The 19,560-nt window shown below is 39.9% G+C and overlaps 1 protein-coding gene across 1 annotated transcript; it reads right to left on the bottom strand.

The window, feature by feature from the left end:
* Positions 1-3,188: 3,188 nt before the first annotated feature.
* On the bottom strand, positions 3,189-18,695 carry LOC146441321 (putative G-protein coupled receptor 141). Its single transcript, XM_085051424.1, has 4 exons — positions 18,257-18,695; positions 15,187-15,354; positions 9,706-9,767; positions 3,189-4,886 (listed from the first exon to the last, which is right to left on the bottom strand). The coding sequence occupies exon 4, from the start codon at positions 4,881-4,883 to the stop codon at positions 3,939-3,941; it is 945 nt and encodes a 314-aa protein (XP_084907550.1). The 5' UTR covers positions 4,884-4,886; positions 9,706-9,767; positions 15,187-15,354; positions 18,257-18,695; the 3' UTR covers positions 3,189-3,938.
* Positions 18,696-19,560: the final 865 nt, after the last annotated feature.

Raw genomic sequence — 19,560 nt, 5'->3', positions numbered from 1 at the left:
CCAACCTCGCATTCCTGGACTGCAGGCAATAATGGGAAAGAGGGAAGTTACTGATGGAGGGTGAAGGCAGCCAGCTGGCCTGTCTGCTGCCTCACTAGAGAAAAGAGGACTATATATTACCTATAGTTAGCCTCCAGGGAATGGACAGTGTATATTATCTTTATTGGTTTTCCTCTATTCAGCAAAAAATTTGGTTTATTAAGCAGCTGTTTGCAAGTGAGGAAAATTACTTCACTGAGTGTCAGAAAGTTTAGTTCGATTTTCTGAAATTTCTGTCTGGAAAGTCAAGCTGTTGTTTTATTAATGACTCCTTGACTTTTGAAAGCCCTTGCTTCCAATCAAGTCCTAGCCAAGGGTTTACTTACAGGGAAAATGCACATAAAGTCCTATTTCTCTGAAAAGACCAGAAATCTGTTTCTTTATGGGTCAGAAATGTCCAATCCTGCAACTCTGTTGAGGCTTTTGTTCAGGAGCCTCTGCCTCTGCTGCCTTCAGGGGTTGTCATGCCCATCTCTCTCCATCCCTGGAGAAAGTATCAAGTGCCTGAAACCCCCAAAACGTCTTTCTTGGCCTGCAGCTGTGGAGGTACCATCTTCCTCAACCAGTACATTCGTCTAAGGCACCCTGGTTATTGGGAATATATGGAAATGGAAATGGAAATGCCTGGTGATGTATACTGTGGAAAACTGCCTGGAAAAAAAAGATCTTCATCCTAAGGGGAATTAGACAAGAAATGATTACAGTCTGATAAAAGCCTTAAATCAGGTTTGCCGCAAAAAGCTGTCTTGCTGTATTTGTCCTTGCATTGACTTGATTTTCCATGATTCCCTGGTGAGCTAGAGAGGGAATTGATGCAGCTGAAAGACATTTAGCAGGCAAATTCCAGCCATATGGAAAGAGCAAAGCAGGAGTGGTAACAAGGAGTGGCTGAGGGAAAGTTTTCTCTCATCAGTACGAGTGCCGCTGTTTAGCAACTTTAAGGATTCACTAAGTAACCTCAGATGAAGGCCAGAGGCACAGTCTACATTACCTTGTGTGGCAGAAACATGCTGATATTCTGTTCTCTTTGCCTCATTCCCTGAAGGTCATATTCTTCAGATCCTATCCCCTCTGTGTCCTTTTGCAGTACTGTGTTTGTGTTCATGGTTGTTTCCTAGCCCAGAACTATTCTCCATCATCCAGTCAGCAAAATAAGGGTCTCCTACAGGATTTTGGTGTCTCTGACCAAGCAGATGATGGTAACTGGAAATTCCCCTTCTTCTATAGTAGCCAATTCCTGGCGGGGTTAAGAGAGTCTTCATTCTCTCAGGGCAGGGGAAGGCTTTCTCTGCCAGACAGGGATTCTAACAAAGCAAGAAAAGTGGTAGGCATAAAGTTTGCATAGACAGTCCCATAAAAAGCATGACTCAGTGCTGGATAATATCACCAATTTAAATCATGGACTTATCACCCCCTAATTTGCTCATCATCATGCTGGGTTAGTATTAACATCATTATCATCAATTTTTGTTTGATGAAAAAGCCCACTACTGTTTTTTGTGATTCTATGGTGCAGGCTACTGTGAAAGTGTGCATTTTTAAAAGAATTAAATGACTTGTGATTTTAACACATGGATGAACAAGATTAGTTGGGCTGTATGGTCAGGAGGTACTGTTTGTAAAATCATGTTTTAGGTTTTGAAAGTCTTTCCAAACTCAGATACAAAATAATTTTTATTTATATGTATTTTTGCAGGAGTGACTTGCTTTACTTTTTCAGCACTTAGTCATTTTGTTTGTTAATAAGTTTATTATGGTAGAATAGTTATAATATAGTGTTACAAAGCTATGCAGTGCCTACAGAATGCATGCAAGGCATTTTCTTTAACCAACCATGTTGCAATGGGAGGAAACAAAAATGTTATGCCAATTTCCATCCTCTCCCACCACAAGGATAAAATTATTTGTCTGTGTAGCTTTAAAACAAATCTGGATCAGAGCAGTTTATTGCTTTCTTAATGACACACACAGTCAACCAGTGGTGAACTACACATTCAAGTTGACTCCTTCCATATTTTGGAAGTCTCTGGTTCTCTAACTACTGTTGAATCTAGCCGGTAGTTCTCTGCTTCTTTAATGTGATCCTTTGGGAACAAATGCCTTCATGGACAGATTTTTCTCAGATACACAAACACTGTGAGCTCTCACATTTCTTTCTTAACAGATGTGATCCAGGCTGTTTGCCAAGGGTGAGCCATGAGAGCTGCCCCATATCTCACTTGTGTCATGAACTTCAGTGATTTCCAACTTTTGGTGTTGAATAGCATGACTCAGACTCTGACCTGAGAATCCCTTTTTATGATCACACATCCTGATAGATATAAAGGGCCTTGAAGCAGGAAGGAAAACAGGAAGAAAGACTATAGAAAAGATGGGATCCTAGAAAATAACCACCTTGGTGGGACCAAAACCAATGAGCATAGTGGTGAGATTGCACAGGTACAGCAAGATCAACCAATTGGTATTTGATCGCTGTCTGATGTGCAAGATATGTTGAAGGTGAAGCTGAAAGGAAAGGAAAGATTCACCAGTGTGAAAAGGCGGATGTTAACAGCATCACAAAGAGAGACTGTCATGGCAATTGATCAGCTGATAACCTTTAATTAGTTAAATGATTAAACTATTTTCCCACTAAATCTAGATGAAAAAATGTGACCTTACACAGATGGAAAGGAGAAGAAAGATGTATTAGTCTTTCATGTCTTAGATTAGAGCAGTCAGAGATTTGTATTTTTAGGGGGTATAGGTGTAAAGCAGCTGAGCTGTGAAAGCCTGAATGTCTTTCACAGAAATATTTTACCAAATTTTTCATCTTTTTTTTAGTGGAATTTAATTCTGTCTTCAGAGACAGCAACTGACAATATCTTACTGAGAAATAATAAGCTTTTTAGTTACGCTAGGTCTATTAGCTTTTTCCATTCCTTCAATGCGAGCAGTAACATTTTCATTTCTTCTACCAATACAGGGTACAAAATTTATAGAATTGATTTCAAGCTAAAGATACCGTGAGTAACTAGTTATAAACTTCATAACTGCATAAAATCAAGGTAAGATAAAAAAAAAAATGTTATCTTGGATACCTAAAATATTTGCCTTTCAAAGAGAAAACAGCTGCTGTCTGAATGATCTAAATAAAATTGTCTTCACTGTAAAATACAATTTTTTAATCACACAATTCTTTTATAATAATACAAGCTTTTGTTTAAACTTGCAATGTCCACTTCAGTAACAATGTATAATTTTTGTAGACACATTTTCAAAATGTGAGAAAGATAAAACAATTATTTTCTGCTGCAGTGATACCATCTCAAAATGTGATTTTGAGAAAATATTTTAAGAAACAACTATCACTGGTTCAGTTTTAAATAGGTGGGTTAATTGTTCAATTCACTCAGAAAGTCATGCTTGTCCTTACTGTAAAGAAACAGACCCACTCAGGAAGAATAATATCTTCCCTGATATTTTATGAGAGCTTGTGAGGAATAAATAAGAAATGAATGGGAAAATTATACAGATCTTCAAGTTTCAAAAATCTGTCCCTTAGTCCCCAAAAACCTGCTTTTATATTCGTGTTTCTACATTGCAGATTCTCAAGTCTCCTCCTAGTGCTTTTGACTTCACAAACTTTGATGCAAAAACATCATGACAGAGGAGCCCATGCCCTTTCTTTTCTCTTCTCCAGGTCCATCCACAAGTCACTGGATAGCACCATGAGGCAATTTCTGAGGTCACCTTCCCATTTACCAGCTGAGACATTGGAGGCAGTTTGTTCCATTGAAGCTGATGGTCAGAGCCCTGTGCGAGTGTATTGTACTGTGTCCAGGGCACACCCCGACTTGCTGAGTATCTGTCTATCACTGTCCTCTCCCAGGTCCTGCACATGCTGCAGGAGGCTGATGCTAGCAGCAAGGCAACCTCCTATGAAGCATCCCCATATTTTGCTTGAAGAAGCTGCTTCCACTCAGCACAAATGACAGCAGATCCAGACAGCTAAGGGCAGTTAAGCTCAAAAAAACCTCATTGTAGCTTTCTAACTGCTCAGAATCATTCACATGCTGTATATAGTAGGCCCTAAAGAGGTGATAAGGAAGGAAACAAATTATGATGACCCATATGAAAATCAGGTTTTTTACCTGGGCCCAGAATTCTTGGTGTGAACAGAGGGAGGTGGAAAATTTTCTTGACAGTTTTACCAAGATGAAAATCTGCAAGCCCAAGAGGACACAAGAAATGCAGGCAACAGCTACAATTACAGTGTGGTTCAGGGCTTTGACACCCTCCTGCTTCAGTTCTTTGTGGAACTTGAAGCATGTTTTATTACTGTATGAGCCTGAGCGTCCATACTCGAAGTAGAAGAGCGGCACCCCAAAGAACATGACGAAGAGCCACACTGCAGCGCTCGCTGCAATCGCGTGCAACTTCCTGTAAAACTCCACCTTGTCCTTCCACTGAAAGAAGATGAGCCACCGGATCACCAGCGTGATCACGTAAAATACAAAGGTCAGGTACATGTGGATGTGCACCATGGCACTCACCATCTTGCAAAATGGAATGTCAAACATCCACTCCTTCTTGACATAATAGTGGAGGCGGAAGGGCACCGTGAGGAGGAGGAGGCTGTGCACAACCACCAGATTAATGATGGCAGTCGTGGTCACAGACAGAGTGTTCATCTTGAGCAGCACAAATGACATCGTGATGGACCCGATTCCACCTCCAGCAAAGGCAACTGAGTAGACAGTAACCAGTATGGCACTCATGGCGCTGCTGTGAACGAAGGCAGATGAAGAGTCACTGCTGTTCCTGGTCCCTTCCGTCATATTTTTGAAATCTTCCTGGTACATATTCTAGGACTGAAAGAATACAGAAAGACTAAGATAAGGTAGGAATGAGAGGACCTACCTAAAAAGCCAAAAGAGCCTCCAACCTGGCTCTTGCTCAAGGAATAATCCTGAAATCTCACAGACTGTACCAGTACTGTACCAGTACACTAGCTGTAATCAGTATTTTTATCCAAATATCCTCCAGCCTAGAGGAAAATAGATGAGAAATTTGGGTAGAAAAGCCACTCTAGTCTTTAAGACATTGCTAACCATACCTTTAAAAACAATCATGAATCAATAGCATGTGGGGAGAAATGATCCTTGGAGAAATTACATGATTGTGGTGGTTTTGTGCTGTGTTATTAGCTGTCCTCTCTTCTGAGCATCTGCCTGTCTTTACAGTTAAGATCAGAGATACTGTTTGAATTCTGCTACTCATTCATCAACTTGTTTATTTGCAACACAAATCTGTCATTCCCAGGACCAGATAACAACCATATGTTGTTCTATCTAAGCTACAAATTTTGTTTGTTACTGAAAGCTGAATTTTGCATACATTACAGTTAAGTTCTTCTCCATGAACAGTTTCTCTGAGCAAGGGATTAAACACCATGGATACCCAGAGTCCATGGAAATCCTGCTTAGCTTAGATCCTGCCAGGCCTGTTTGCGTGGGCAGGACTGTCCTGGTGCTCAGGGCCATTTCATATCTTACATGTGGTAACTGGGTGTTGCGAAATGCGCTGTTAGAAAACATTGGGAAAGGACATCCTGGATGAGCGTAAATCAGCCTGCCTGGCCTGAGCAAAGGCTAGATGCAAGTTAATAGCAAGTTTAAAAAGTATGCTGCACATTTTTAATATGCTACGGTCTGAAAGAGAGATTAAAAATAATTCTTATGAATCTAAATGCAGCTCCTGGTAGGATTCTAAGTATGACAAGATCATGTAGGAGGGGAAGAGTTCAGGTAGGGTGTTATCCTAAAGCACATTTGCATCTATAAAAATGTCCAGAGGATGTTCACTCCACAGTTACAGAAAAGAAGCTGGGAAAACTGGAGTGCTGGGCTCTGTACTATCCCAGTTATACTGCTACTGCTACCTGAACTGTAATTTGAAACTGGCTCTGGTATGTCATCCATTTCACCAGTGAATCCCACAACACAAGAGGGGGTTTTCTCCCAACTGAATTTTGTGATTTTTCATTTAATACTCAAAATGTTTTTTACTTCAGAAAATAGTTTTTCAATCTCTTTGTGTGAGTGTTTCAGCTTTATTTTCATTTTTTTAGGTAGCACAAACTGCTGAAAGTTGGAAGGGGAAAAAAGTTTTTTATCAGTCCTCTCATTTCAGCAAAAAGAAGAAATGCCTGTAATAGCTTTATAAACTGCTCTGAGTGGGGAATGAATATCTGTTATGCACCTCAGATATTTTATCTTGCTTCTTAGCAGTATTTCTGAGCACTTACAGTAATCAAGATCTCTTTGTACATTGAAAAGTTATGCACTAGCTATCCCAATGCATCTAAGGCTCCAGATATTTCATTAAAATCTGTATAAATATAAGTGCCATATCTCAAACTGATGTGTTGGTTGGTGGCATTACTGACTTTTTCTGTTTGATCCTGCATTTCAGAGTTATATGGACAGCTAATTCCAATACATTAAGAGAATTACAATGGGTTGGAGTGAAGGAGGTTTTTATCAAAGATTGGCACACTGCAGCTCTTGCATCAGAAATGGTGCAAGCTCCTTCCAGTTCTGTTCTCATTTCCGAGACACTGCATTTCACCCTCACAACCATGCAAGTCAGAAGGGATTAGCAATAATTTTCATCAGTTTCTCCAAGTTGTTAAACTTCAATTTGAAAAGATGTCTCTAAAAGTGGCATCATTACACTGTTTTGATTAAAAATGCATATTTAAAGTCTAAAAGTTTTAAAAGTGTCACAGAGGGAAAGGGAACTGGAATTGTGGCTTGGTGTGAGCAGTCCCAGCAGCAAGGCTGCACTTGGAGAGAAAGAACTTGTTGTCACACTTCGGAGCCCAGCAGTGAAACTTGAAATGAAGGCAGTAAAAACAGATAAACAGAAGTCCGATAATTGATATTTTGCTCAGACATTCCAATGAAGGGGGTGGCAAGAGACCTATTTTTGTCTGCAAATAAGCAACTGAGTCACTGAAATGGAGCTTTCTGCAGAATTTTGCAGCCATCATTAAATCCCTACTTTGTAAGATTCTGCAGGATATGTAATTTTCATTAATCAAAAAAAAAAAAAAGCTATTAGTGGCTATGATAGCAGATTATCAGCTCCTCAGTAGTACAGGCACCCCACTGAAATTGCGTGATGAATACACAGTATAGCATAACACAGAGTATGTTTCACAGAGGAAACGCTGCTTTATGGCGAAATGAGGTTTCCTCTCATACTGACATTCACAAAGCTATAACCTATTGACCTGAAATGCAGCTAACCAGTCCTTTTGCCAGAATTTAGCAGGAGGCACATGGAATACAAATTAATGTGGACCTTACAAGACACAGCTGTTCTTGTTTCTGTGCCTTCCAACCCCTTCTAGCAACTGCCAGTACAGTGGTTTTGCTCAAGTCTTGGGGCAAGGCTTGGTCTTCCTCTGTGTTGAGCCTCTCATGACTCGGCTGAACTTCTGCCGGACATGAGCCTTGAGCAGCCACAAGGCAATGGTGAACACCACTTCATTTGGGTGCCATAGCAGCTGCTGGTGCCAAGGACTGAGGGACAATTGCAAAAATAGCTGTTTTAGTCTGACAAAGGAGATAGGCTGCCAGCAGGCCAGAGGCTGGCTTCTTTCAGAAATATGATCAGCAAGAAGATTCTTGTGCATTCAAGATTTGTCAGTTGTCAGTGACGATAATGCCATCACATTTCATGTGACTTCCTGTGCAGCAGAGTCTTCGACAATTCCCTGAACTGTTCTCTTCAGAACAGAAAAAGTTATAATGCTCAATCCCTGGCTGTGCTCAAGGCCAGGTTGGATGGGGCTTTAAGCAACCTGATCTGTGGAAGGTGTCCCTGTCCATGGCAGGGAGGGTTGGAACTAGATGACCCTTAAGGCCTGTTTTATCCCAAACTAATGTGTGATTCTATGGTTTGTGAAAACAGTTTGATCTTTTTCAAAGTTTTCCAAGTAAAAATATTCATTCTAACCTTCAGGAACTTGTTTCTCTTTTATCTTATTATTATCTATCTTACTATTAAAAAAAAAAAAAAAAAAAGAGAGAAAGAAAGAAAGAATAACCATACTTCTGGACAGATTTTGTATGACCTCAGCTTCCAGGCATTTTATGTGCTTCTGCCTCTGTCTTTAGATTTTAAAACTTTTTGTCAAATTTTGACTTCCCGTACAGATACTGGATATGAGACAAAAGATTCTTATTCTCCCTTGATCCCAGCCATACCCATGATTGCTCAGTGAACAGCCATTATGCTCCTGCTTGGTTCTTATAAGAACAACTTCACATTTGGCAGGGGTAAAATGCTTATTTCTAGTTTGTGCCTGACTTAGCAATCCAGATCAGCCTGTCACTGGCTTGTTCCCTTCATTGCATGCTATTTTCCCAACCAGGCCCATGAGTCACCATTATGTTACATCAACATTATATCAACGTATTAAAAAACCCACCACATTTGTCAGAAATGATGACACTCTTACAATCTCTGTCAAACAGTGAGCTCTACTCTGTATAACAAGTGTTTGCAAAATTTATCCCCCCCGTACACGTCTGCTGAGAGACTGGCAGGCTTCACACAGATTTTCATGTGTTCTGACAGTTGGGTTCTGCAGAAGAAGCATTTGCTGCCTGCATGCACCCAACTGAGAAGTTTCATTTGAATTTGGAGGAGAAAAATGTTCTGTTCAAATGAAAGATTTCTATTTTCGACAGACTTAATAAATTGAAAAATGACTGTTTGTCAGAACTGGCATTTCTGCACTGAATTAGACTAGGTTGGCGGAAGGGCAAAATACAAATATTTTTTAACAAAAGTCTGTTTAAAATCTTAATTTGTTTCACAGGCATCTTCCTTTAGTCTCAATGTTTTCTGTTGAGGGCATTGTAATTACATTTCATTTTGTTCTAATTCCATGCTGTATTATTGTAAGGTAGGCTATGCCACTAGAATAATTGCAGAATTCCTTTAATTTCAAAATAACCAGACACACCTGAAGTTTGAAGTATAAGACCTTGCTTAATAGAAAATGTTACAAATAAGATAATAATAAATATCAAGTATTTTTTACATTCAGACTTTTTCCAAATAATTTTTGTGATTCTTCTAACTAATTCTGGATCAATATTATGCTGCTACTTTGTGGTTTCAGTTCAGTCCATTGAAGAACAAACGGGATGGAAAAGTATGTTGAGTTAGTCCTCTTTCACTTGAGATTGTTATTATTTTTACACAAAAAAATGGAAACCATGAAGTGTTCCTAAAAATCATTATTTACCTCCTCAGCTGTATCTTAACAGAGAGAACAAACCCTTGTGGTCCTTACAGAGACTGGGTGATATCAAACAAGCACACTAAGATAGATGAAAACAGAATGCACTGTTTCCCAATTTTAGAATGCAGTGTAAAACTACGGGGTAGAAATAATGGAAAAGAATGAAGCAATGTCATCCTTTACTAGGAAATTACAAAACACAATGAGAAAACAGTTGTGCAGAAAAGCTTTAAAATATGTTCAAAATAAAACAGATGATTGAATGCTTCTCTACCCCTGCCTCCCCCCCCCACCAAAATTGCAAACATTCTTTTAAAGGCTTTGCAAACCAAGGCTTTTTTTTTCATTCTGTGTATACTTACAAATTAGAGTTTCTTTTCACTCTTCATGTGTTGTTTACTTGGGTCTTCATTTCATGTAAGCTCTAAGAACAAAAAGCAAAAGACCTGATACTTTAAAGAGTCATTGCCTTACTTCCCCCTTTGAGTTTATGACAAAACAATAACCTTGAGGCTCTGCTAAGTGAGGGTAGGGCTGCCCATGTGCATACCATCTTGGGAAGATTTTTAGTTGCATCACCTCATCCCTTGCCTTGCAGCTACTTCTTTGTCTATTAGAGGTGTTCAAAGCCTCCCATTTCTGAACAGTACTCTCTACTATTGCCTAAAATGATAAACTATACACTCAGATGTGGGCCTCACAGCTCACAAAGACACATCTTTGGAAAGATTGTCCCCGGAGTGGAGGAGATGATTTGAAAAGGTGTTTTGAGAAAACAGGGCAGGACAAGAGCAAAATATGATCTAGATTGTAACTGACTAACTGTGGGTTTGGATGTGGTCAGAGACACCTAATTGTAAGGGATGAAATAAAGTTCATTCTACAGCCCAGCACCATTTCTCAGCTCTGCTTTTTGCCAAGATTTTAGCTCAATATCTGGATCTTGGGACACAGTGCCATCACTACAGCTGTACAGTGCTGGCAGAAAGAAACTAGGAGATTTAATTAAAAAAATAATTAGCCATAGCAGTGTCAAAGGCTCATTGAGCAATGATGGCTGCTGTGAGGTGTATGTGCAGTAAAAGATATTTTACTGGGGCACTGGGTCTCTGTGGGGAGTCTCTGCAAGGTCAGTTTTGCCCTCCTGCAGGCTTAACATGTTTCTGTCAGAACACGCAGTTATATTTGAGTATCAGAGTTTTGAAAGCAACAGTATAGGCATACAGCTTTTACATGTAATCTTACATAAGAACATTTTAACTGACTACATCCTGTTGCTTCACATTTGGTTGAAAAAAGCGCAAGGGACCTCCTGTTCTGTGCTACTTCATAACAGACTGGCATGTGATGGAGATTGTCTTTTTGAATTTTGCAATTTTAACACTGGCTGACAGCTAAAGGACTGTTTAAATAATATTAAAAGGTGATCCTAATAGTAATGCTTATCTCTTCTCTAGTACCTTTCTGCAAGCTGGTCTCAAAACTCTGTTGAAAGGCATACAGCTAAAAAGCTGAAAACTCTGTGGCAAAGCCAGAACTAAAGCTGAGATATCCTTTAATCAAGACCTCTGCCTTCTCAAGTAATTATTTTGTCTTGGCATCTTCTAGGTCTTGTCCTAGAATGAGTACATCCCAGCAGAAAGAAAGCTAAGATACCTTTAAAACCTTCAGGTAGCATCTGTGTGTGGGTTTATAAATTATACAATGTTTTTGATACATACAATAAACTAATACCTAGTTAAACATAAGTTAAAACATAAGTAATATGTTTTGATGTTGAATATTGATATATATTGTTGATGCAATATAATAATTACATAACATCCAAGTTATGTAATTTTGTTGATAAATAACAATGTTGTTTTCTCAAGCAGTCAAAACAAATAAGAATTTTTCAGGTTGGCTTCTTTCCATATGCTTGCAGTTGGCAAATCTTCAATCCTTTAATCGAGGATTAAACCAACTAGTGAAATACCAGAGTATGGTCTGGGACAGACACCCTCATTACCTTTGTTAGTCTCTAGTTTGTCGTAAGCATCAAGATCTAGATAGGTACAGAATGCTTGATATACATCATTGCAATTAATTTTCCCTGCTAAATTGATGCAATTTTGCCCAGGATTTACCAACAACATGGTATAATGGATTCCAGACTGATATGTTTAGATTTTCAATTCTGATATACTGAGATGGTGGCACGATATGATAATTTCAGAGCACCACTGGTTTTAAACACAGATACTAGAAATGCATGAATTTTACAAGTTTGAGTAATTGCTGGTAGTTTTAGCAATACCCTGAAAATCTAGAAGTGTGATAGTGTGTCTTCATAGCACCATTGTATCACCTGGATTCGACCATCACCTAATTTGAATTTGCATTAAGGTAACAGTTTCGTGGGCCAAGGTTGTTTTTTAATAGATGCGAGTCTGGGCCAGATTTCAAGGACTACTTGTCCTGAGACTGATTAGCATCAAGGTACCTCCACTCTGGATTGCATGAAATGTCCTTGAGGAAAAAGAGCCATGCCCTTTATGCTCAGGCACAATATATGCTGCTAGTGATTTTTCAGCTGGTCCAAACTTGGAGTTGTACACAGAATAACCATGGCAACACAGGTGTTTTGTTTGTCTGCATTCATTGTGCCAAGACTCAAGGATTTGGAGTGCCAAGTCAGAAGGGAACTATATGGGGTGGCAGGAGCTATGCAAGCTTGGTGGTTTGGTCTTCTAGAAAAATATTCTTCCCCTTCACTTGTGTAAGTGGCAGAAAGCAAAAAATAAGATCCACCTTGACACTTTAAATTCACTGCAGGTAACCTGATTCTTCGTTAGTTGTGGGTAAAGCTTGAGTGACAGTCCTGACAAACTTGAACTGATGTGGATAATGTAGAATCAGGGAGGGTATAATTCATAATAATTTGTGCCCCTTTCAAAAAGCCCAGATCTGCTCAGAGTCCCTCCTAGTGCCAGCTGTGGCTCTGGGCCTAGCACTTAAGACTGGCTGATCAGTTCTTAAGTTGCAAATGTGACAGATTATTTGCAGTTTATTATTAATTAAACAATTAATTAATATGAAGAACTGAAAGACACTATGTAATAAGAATAACTTTCAGCTGTTACCAACAAAATCCTAGTTTTGACTCATATTTCTAGTGTGCCTTATTATTTCAAGCACCTAAATAGAAAGATATTACCTTTCTAAGGTAAAGCATTCAGTATCAATATCAGCCAAAACCATTTTATAGATAATAGGTTTCTTAAAATGTCTCCATCTGGGTTCTGGATCAGTTGTGATTTGTGGCTATCACATAGGCAGTGCAAAGTGTCCTATGACTGAGAAATACTGCCTGTGACATATCTGAAAGAGCATTTTGGAAAAGTACAGGGAGTAAAATGTGAGTTGCAATTCCTTGTTTCACACAACTTTGCATAGCAGAGACATAAATTCAAGCTCTTCTGAAATGTGGAAAGATATCTGGTGGCCTCCTCCTAGTTTCTTTTCCTGATTTAGGGGAAAAGATGCCCACTTTGCAAGTTATTACCCCTGGGCATTATTACTCAGATTTGTCTCAATTTGTCTCAGCTGAGGCAAAGTGGTATGGACAAAGTCTGTTTCCCCTTCAATCTGTCTCACTACCTTTTCCTTCTATGGAAATGCCAAAATTGCACCATGTTGAAGTATAGCATATCAATATAACACCCTCAAATTTCTGTTTAGGTCTTAACCAGAATCCAGATCTTTCAGAAAAGTACTGAAAACAAATCAGAAACTAAATCTTCATCAAAATGTGCAGTGTTTATTCTTTGACAGTGTGGAAGGGATCCTAGATGTAGAAATCAACTGTTCCAACACTAATAACACTAGCAATTTGCCCAACTTTCACCGTACCCTCTTCCTTTTTCTACCAGACCATGATTTGCCCTTTGTCACCAAGGGCGGGAGGGGGAATCAGAACTGCATACAAAAGGTATCTGTTCAGTCTCCAGCCTAAATGGACTTTTTGAGAAGGTGTCTTACTTACATTTAACGACTTCACACTTCTAGCAGTCTGTCACCAACTTTAATATTACCTTTTTTTTGAAGGATTTTACCAGTTCGTATCTGTTGCAAGCCAGTAGGTTTTTCAGGGGATGGGCCTTTCATCAGGAATCTAGCACAGCAATTCACTCATTATGGGAGCTTGTTCTCTCCAAGGTGAAAAAAATGGAAGGGGGAGCTGATTGACAAGGAGATGTATTACTCCTACCATAAAGATGACATTAGACTGCAGAGAAAGAAAAATATGCAGCACCACATGCCGATTCTATATGCTTATATGCCTTTCCAAGGAGAAAAACTCCTTCCCTTCACCTTGAAAACGACAGTGCTCAACCTAAAATTTGTTTGAACTAGCCTCACTAATTGCCTGCTGGGGTAGGCAGCATGTTGTAAGGAAGAATATATTTTTATAAGGATTTCAGCACAAGTCTGTCACTGATCACCCTCAAAATGTTAACTGCAACTACTAATACTGCTTTATTCCCAGATTGGTTATTTCATCTGATTTCTGGCTGCAGAGGAAATGCAAACTATATCATCAGGTTCAAGGAAAAAATAATTTTACTAAAGATCACTTTCATGCTGAATATACACACACAGATATTTATGAAACTTAGTATGCTAAAATGCGTTGTCTGTGTCAGCAGAGGAACAAACCTCCCTGCATTAGTCTAAGAAGGTCTGCCCAGGAGCAGTACAGAAAGCAAAGCTTGCTGCCAATGTTGTTTGATGATGAAAATTATTTCCTACCTTAGTATAAGCATAATTAACACATGACTTTTCTACTACAGTTAGGTTAGAGAGGAGTTCAGGTTCCTCCTGTCATTTTGGAAAGGAAGAATTTACTGCAAGGGAATTTTTCCATACTGCATTCTCAAAGTACACTGGTTTGCAAGAGGCTTTCTTTGATCAGCACAGCTACACATTGCATATTAAAGTGAGGTGCTGTATGCATGCAATTGCTATGTTACATCAAATTGTCTGGGCTGAATTTGTTAATTTTGCTGTTAAATCTGGAGGTTTCCATTCTGAGCAAATGATAAGCAATTGTGTTAAAGGAAGCTCTTCAGTGCATTTGCCAAAGTGTGAAGCCAATTGTGTTGTTTACAAGCTTATTAATTATGCATTATTAAAAAAATTTGCCTATTTGAAGTTCAGTTGAAATATTTAAGAAGGCAGTTAGACAGCCCAGCCACAGGTGTAGAAACCCCTACGATAAGTGCTGCTGTTCTGGGCTGTGGAAGAATACCGACACATGCCCTTTGTCCACCATCCTCCTAATATGCTTTCTCCTAGCTTCTCCCAATTTCATTGACATGGGAGTCCACAGAAAATCCTGGGCCATGCTGTTTCTGGCCGTAATGCTGTCTTGCCAGTGCAAATATACTTATTCTGTTTTGGAGTGCTCTGTGCTGTGGTGTTGCACTGGGTCCCTGTACCTTGTTGATCTTTAGATCTCTCTGTAGAAAAACAGAACTGAAAACATTTAGTTATGAAATTCCTTCCCTTTCTAACTTCCTTCTTTTAATTTCAACCAGGCTATTTGATGTTCTGTACATCTTCTGTATCACTGGAAAGCGTAAGAGCACAATATTTCACGTAATTATTCACTGTAGCTCTAATGAAACCCTAGCTGAAGTCAGACTGACAGGACGTCCCTATATGATACTATGAGCCTTCCATGACAGACGTACAAGTGAAAAAAACAAGTAAAATCCACATGGAGTTGGTGAAGCATGGTGGAGAGAAGACCCAAATAGTACCAACACAAGCTGGTAGAAAATGAATTGTGTAGGAGATACTTTGCTGTGTTGGGTTTGCATGGCCAGGTTTTGGTAGTGGGGGAGGCTGCAGGGATGGCTTCTGTGAGAAGCTGCTAGAATCTTCCTCCATGTCTATCAGAGCCAATGCCAGCTGGCTCCAGGATGGATATGCCAAGACTGGGCCAATTAGCCTGGATGATAAAACCTCTGTGATAACACATTGAAGAAGAAGAAGGGAAGAAAAAGTTACTACACAGTTGTAATTGCAGCCAGAAAAGAGCGGGATGAGAACATGCAAGAAGAATAACTCTGTAGATGCCAACATCAGTGAAAAAGGAGGGGAAGGAGGTGCTGCAGCCACTGGAGCTGAGACTCCTCTGCAGCTTGTGGTGAAGATCATGGTGAAGCAGCTGTGCCCCTGCAGCCCACGGAGGATCACGGGGATGCAGAGATCCACCTGCAGCCCGTGGAGGAGATCAATGCAGGAGCAGGTCAATTCCCAAAAGAGGCTCTGAACCTGTGGGAGGCCTGTGCTGGAACACACTTCTGGCAGGGATCTGCAGGCCCATGGAGAGAGGAGCTCATGCTGGAGCAGGTTTCCTGCTAGGATTTGTGACCCCAGGGGGAACCTGCCCAGGAGCAGCCTGTCCTTGAAGGTCTGCACACCAGGGAAGAATGACCTACGTTGCAGTAGTTTGTGGAGCGCTGTTGTCCATGGGATGGACTCATACTGGAGAAATTCATGGAGTCCTACCTCGCAGGGGAGGGACCCCATGATGGAGCAGGGAAAGAAACAATGTGTGATGAGCTGACCATACCCCTATTCCTTGTTTCCCTGTGCCGCTGAAGTGGGGTGGGTGGTGGTGTGATGAAGTAGAGATCAGAAGGAGGGAGGGGTGTGGGGGAAAGTGTTTTTAAGGTCTGCTTTTATTTCTCATTTTCCTGCTCTGATTTTGCTAGTAGTAAATTCAGTTAATATCCCCAAGTTGAGTTTGTTCTGCTCATGACTACATTTGGTGAGTCATCTCTCCTGGTCCTTATCTCAACCCATGAAACATTTTTTATACTTTCTCTCCCCTGTTCAGTTGTGGAGGGGAGTGGTGAGGAGGGAGAGGCTTTGTTGGGTGTCTGGCACCCACCTGTGCAGATGTGAGCTCTGGTGCCAAAGCAAAACAGCCACAGTAGGGCAGTGACCTGGCCTTTCGACGCTCAACAGGACCTGTTAGATTGGCCATAGTAAAATGCTTCTTTAACCCCATTGCTTCTGGTTATCAAGTTAGCACATTAAGCACTATTTCAAACACATCTTTGCAGAAAAGATTTCCCCAAAACAGCTTTCCAGTAGATATCAGTAAGGGTAAGAATTTGAAGAGTTTAAGAAAATAAAGCATGCAGTTAATGTGTTTAATTGGGCGACTGAGATGAAAATGAGAAGCATCTCATTTTCATGAGAGGCTGCTCACTGAGTAGCAATTTCCATTGCTGCCTTTTTCTCTCTGCACCATCAAATCAGGATTATCAATGAAAGTGATTCAATGATTTCCACAGCCCTCATGGCGAGAGATCTCACCATTTACTACTAAGTACCTCCAGCACAGTAAGTGCAAATAAAGCAATGTATCCACTAGCAATCAATTTTTTATCCACTCCAGATTTTCCTTATGCCTCTTATTTTGGCTAGAACTCTTTTTCCCTTCTTTTCACTTAAGAAGAAAGATTTCACTCTGTTCAGTGAGCTGACAATAAGCTATCTGTACCAAAAGCTATCTGCACTTAATTTTCAGATTGTTTGTTCTATCCATATTAGTGAGTGCCTGACCTCATTCCATTCCCACACCTAAGATTATCCTCAAATGAACTTAATTTCAGATGTGTAAGAGAGATCTCTTCTAGATTAGAAGTTCATTAAACTGGTGACAAGTCCTAGCATTATATCTGTTATACTTTCTCCAAAGTATTTTTTCCCTGGACTATTTTGTATTGCATTCAGAAGCAGCTTGCACACAGATTTTTTAGGGGTAAAAACAGTAGAATTCACAGAGCCTTCCTCTATGACATTGGATAAAGAAGATATGCATATTGCCCTGTGAGCCTGAGGTATATGTGCATTTCAGAGCAAAGTGCTGTGTGGAAATATCTAAGCTAGTTCTAAATAGGTAGCTGGTGATAAATCTGTGTTGGAGTGACACTGCCTCATCAATTTATCCCTGTTTTCCAGGCTTAGAGGCTTCAGCACTTCAATTAGCTCCTCCAGAGCTAGTTTTGGTACCTCTGCATGGCTTTGTAAAAAGTAATGGGTATATCTCAGGCTGTGTCAATTGTGACTGTTGAATCATAAAAACATTCAAGTTGGCAGGGACCTCGGGAGATTTTACTGTCAAACCTCCTGTTGAAAGCAGGAATACAGACTGAGGTATCCAGGGTCCCATCAAACTGAGCCTTGAATATTTCCAGCAGGGGAAATTATGAATTTTCCAGTGTCTGTCTTGGAAGACAGAATCTGGACACAACATCCCAGGTGTGGGCTAACAGGTAGTAAATGGAGTGGAGTAATCACACCCCTGACTTGACAGCTGTAATCCTTGACCTGATGGCTGGGCTCTTGCTGATGCAGCCCACTATGAGGTTTCATTTCATTGCTGAGCTGTGTGAATGCCTGAGAGCATCAGAGACGTTGTCTAAAAGTGTCAAAGTGAAGGCAGGTCTGGTAACCTTTTATGACGGCGTCTTGAGATGATCAATATATGAGCTGATTCTGAAAAATTTACTTATCATGAAAGAGTATTGGAACCTATGAGAAAGCCGGTAGAATCATTATGGAAATTTCCATCTTATTCTTTTATCAAAGATTGATTGGCAAAACCAATAACACTTTCTTCTTGTCTTTTAATAGATTTCAGAAAGGATTATGAAAGTGTGGATGCTGTTGTAAAAGGAGACCAACAGCCTTTTCTGCAATGCTGATTCCCAAAATACACTTTTAACTACTACTTTATTTCCACTGATTTCATAAAATATGACATTCACAACTGCTGCAGTGGACTAAGAACACAAAGAACTTTTAAATTCTATCCCATCATGTTTCCCCCCAGCTCTGCTGTAATCTTACCTCCCACCAGGAAGTGTTAAACTCCATCCAGATCTGCAGCCTTCTCATTTGAGTTTAATAATATTTCCCTCCTCCTGGGCTGTCTCCAGTACCTCAGTACCTCCATTAAGTACCTCTGCAACACTTACCCAACCACTCTCCAGCAGCATAGCAGGACACTTGCCTCGCTCCCTGTGGCTCCTGGACTTTGCAGAGAAGTGCTGCTGAGGAACTGCTACTGCAACACAGCTCTATCTGCTTCCTGAAGTGCTACCCTTTGCTCATAAACCACAAACAGCTGACAGACACTATTGCACCTGCTGTCATCATCTCACTTATCAAGTTCATTGGTGAAGATGTGTTTTAGGGTTTTATTTATTCTTCTTCTGTTCAAGACTTGTTAAATATTTTCAGTGACTGCAAAATGTATTTTCTTTCAAGTGGTGAAAGGAGGACTAATTGGACTGAAAGTGAAAATAACACATGAGAATATGTGTTTGTGGATGTCTGTAGATATAGGAATTTCTCTCCTGTGGTACTAAGGCCACTCAGCCTCTCAACAGAATTTGCTCAGCTGCTCAGATCATACCTAAGAGGTCATCTGAGAGCCCTTGAAGGAACTTTCCTCATGATACAGTGATAAAATATCTGTACCCTGAAGCTGGGTAGCCTGCAAGACTGAAAACTTTCTGGTACTCCTGAAATGCTTTTGTCTCATTATCAAACAGTAGCCTTCCAGAGACTTGTGAGCATCCACTCTGCATATGCTTTTTGTGTACTGCAGTCTTTTTATGATTAAAAAGTATTCTCAAACTTTTTATAAATGAAGAGAGTAAGGCATGAGAAAAGAAGAAAGTTTTGGGGGAAATTTACTATGAGACATCATGATCTTCCTTATAATACACTGTTGGCTCAATTGTTAATTGTATCCATTTTATACATCTGCTACCAGACATCTGTCAGAATGACACAGGTACACACACAACTGCAACATACCTTGACCCCATTTAATTTCAAAGAGTCATTCTCTATCAGTGGTATATATCAGAATAGATACAAAAACCTGGCCATGCAACAAGTAGAAGAGTAGGACAAACTCATATTTCAAAATCTTGATGTTGCATTCCCAGGAGCTTCAGTATGAATAATAAAAGTGTTCAGAATACGGATGTTCTCTTTCTTCCAAATTAAGGGCATGTGCTTGGGGACTTTTAAATCCAAAAGCTCATTAAATGTTCTGTCCTAGCCCCATATTAAGATTCCTCAAGATAAAAAGCAATAGTTGTAGAAAATATAATACTTTCCCTAGCAACATCTAATGTTCT

Source organism: Lichenostomus cassidix, chromosome 2 (genome assembly GCF_008360975.1).
Source record: "Lichenostomus cassidix isolate B80296 chromosome 2, HeHo_3.0, whole genome shotgun sequence".
Classification (NCBI taxonomy): domain Eukaryota; kingdom Metazoa; phylum Chordata; class Aves; order Passeriformes; family Meliphagidae; genus Lichenostomus; species Lichenostomus cassidix.
This window is presented reverse-complemented; position numbering and strand designations above follow the sequence as displayed.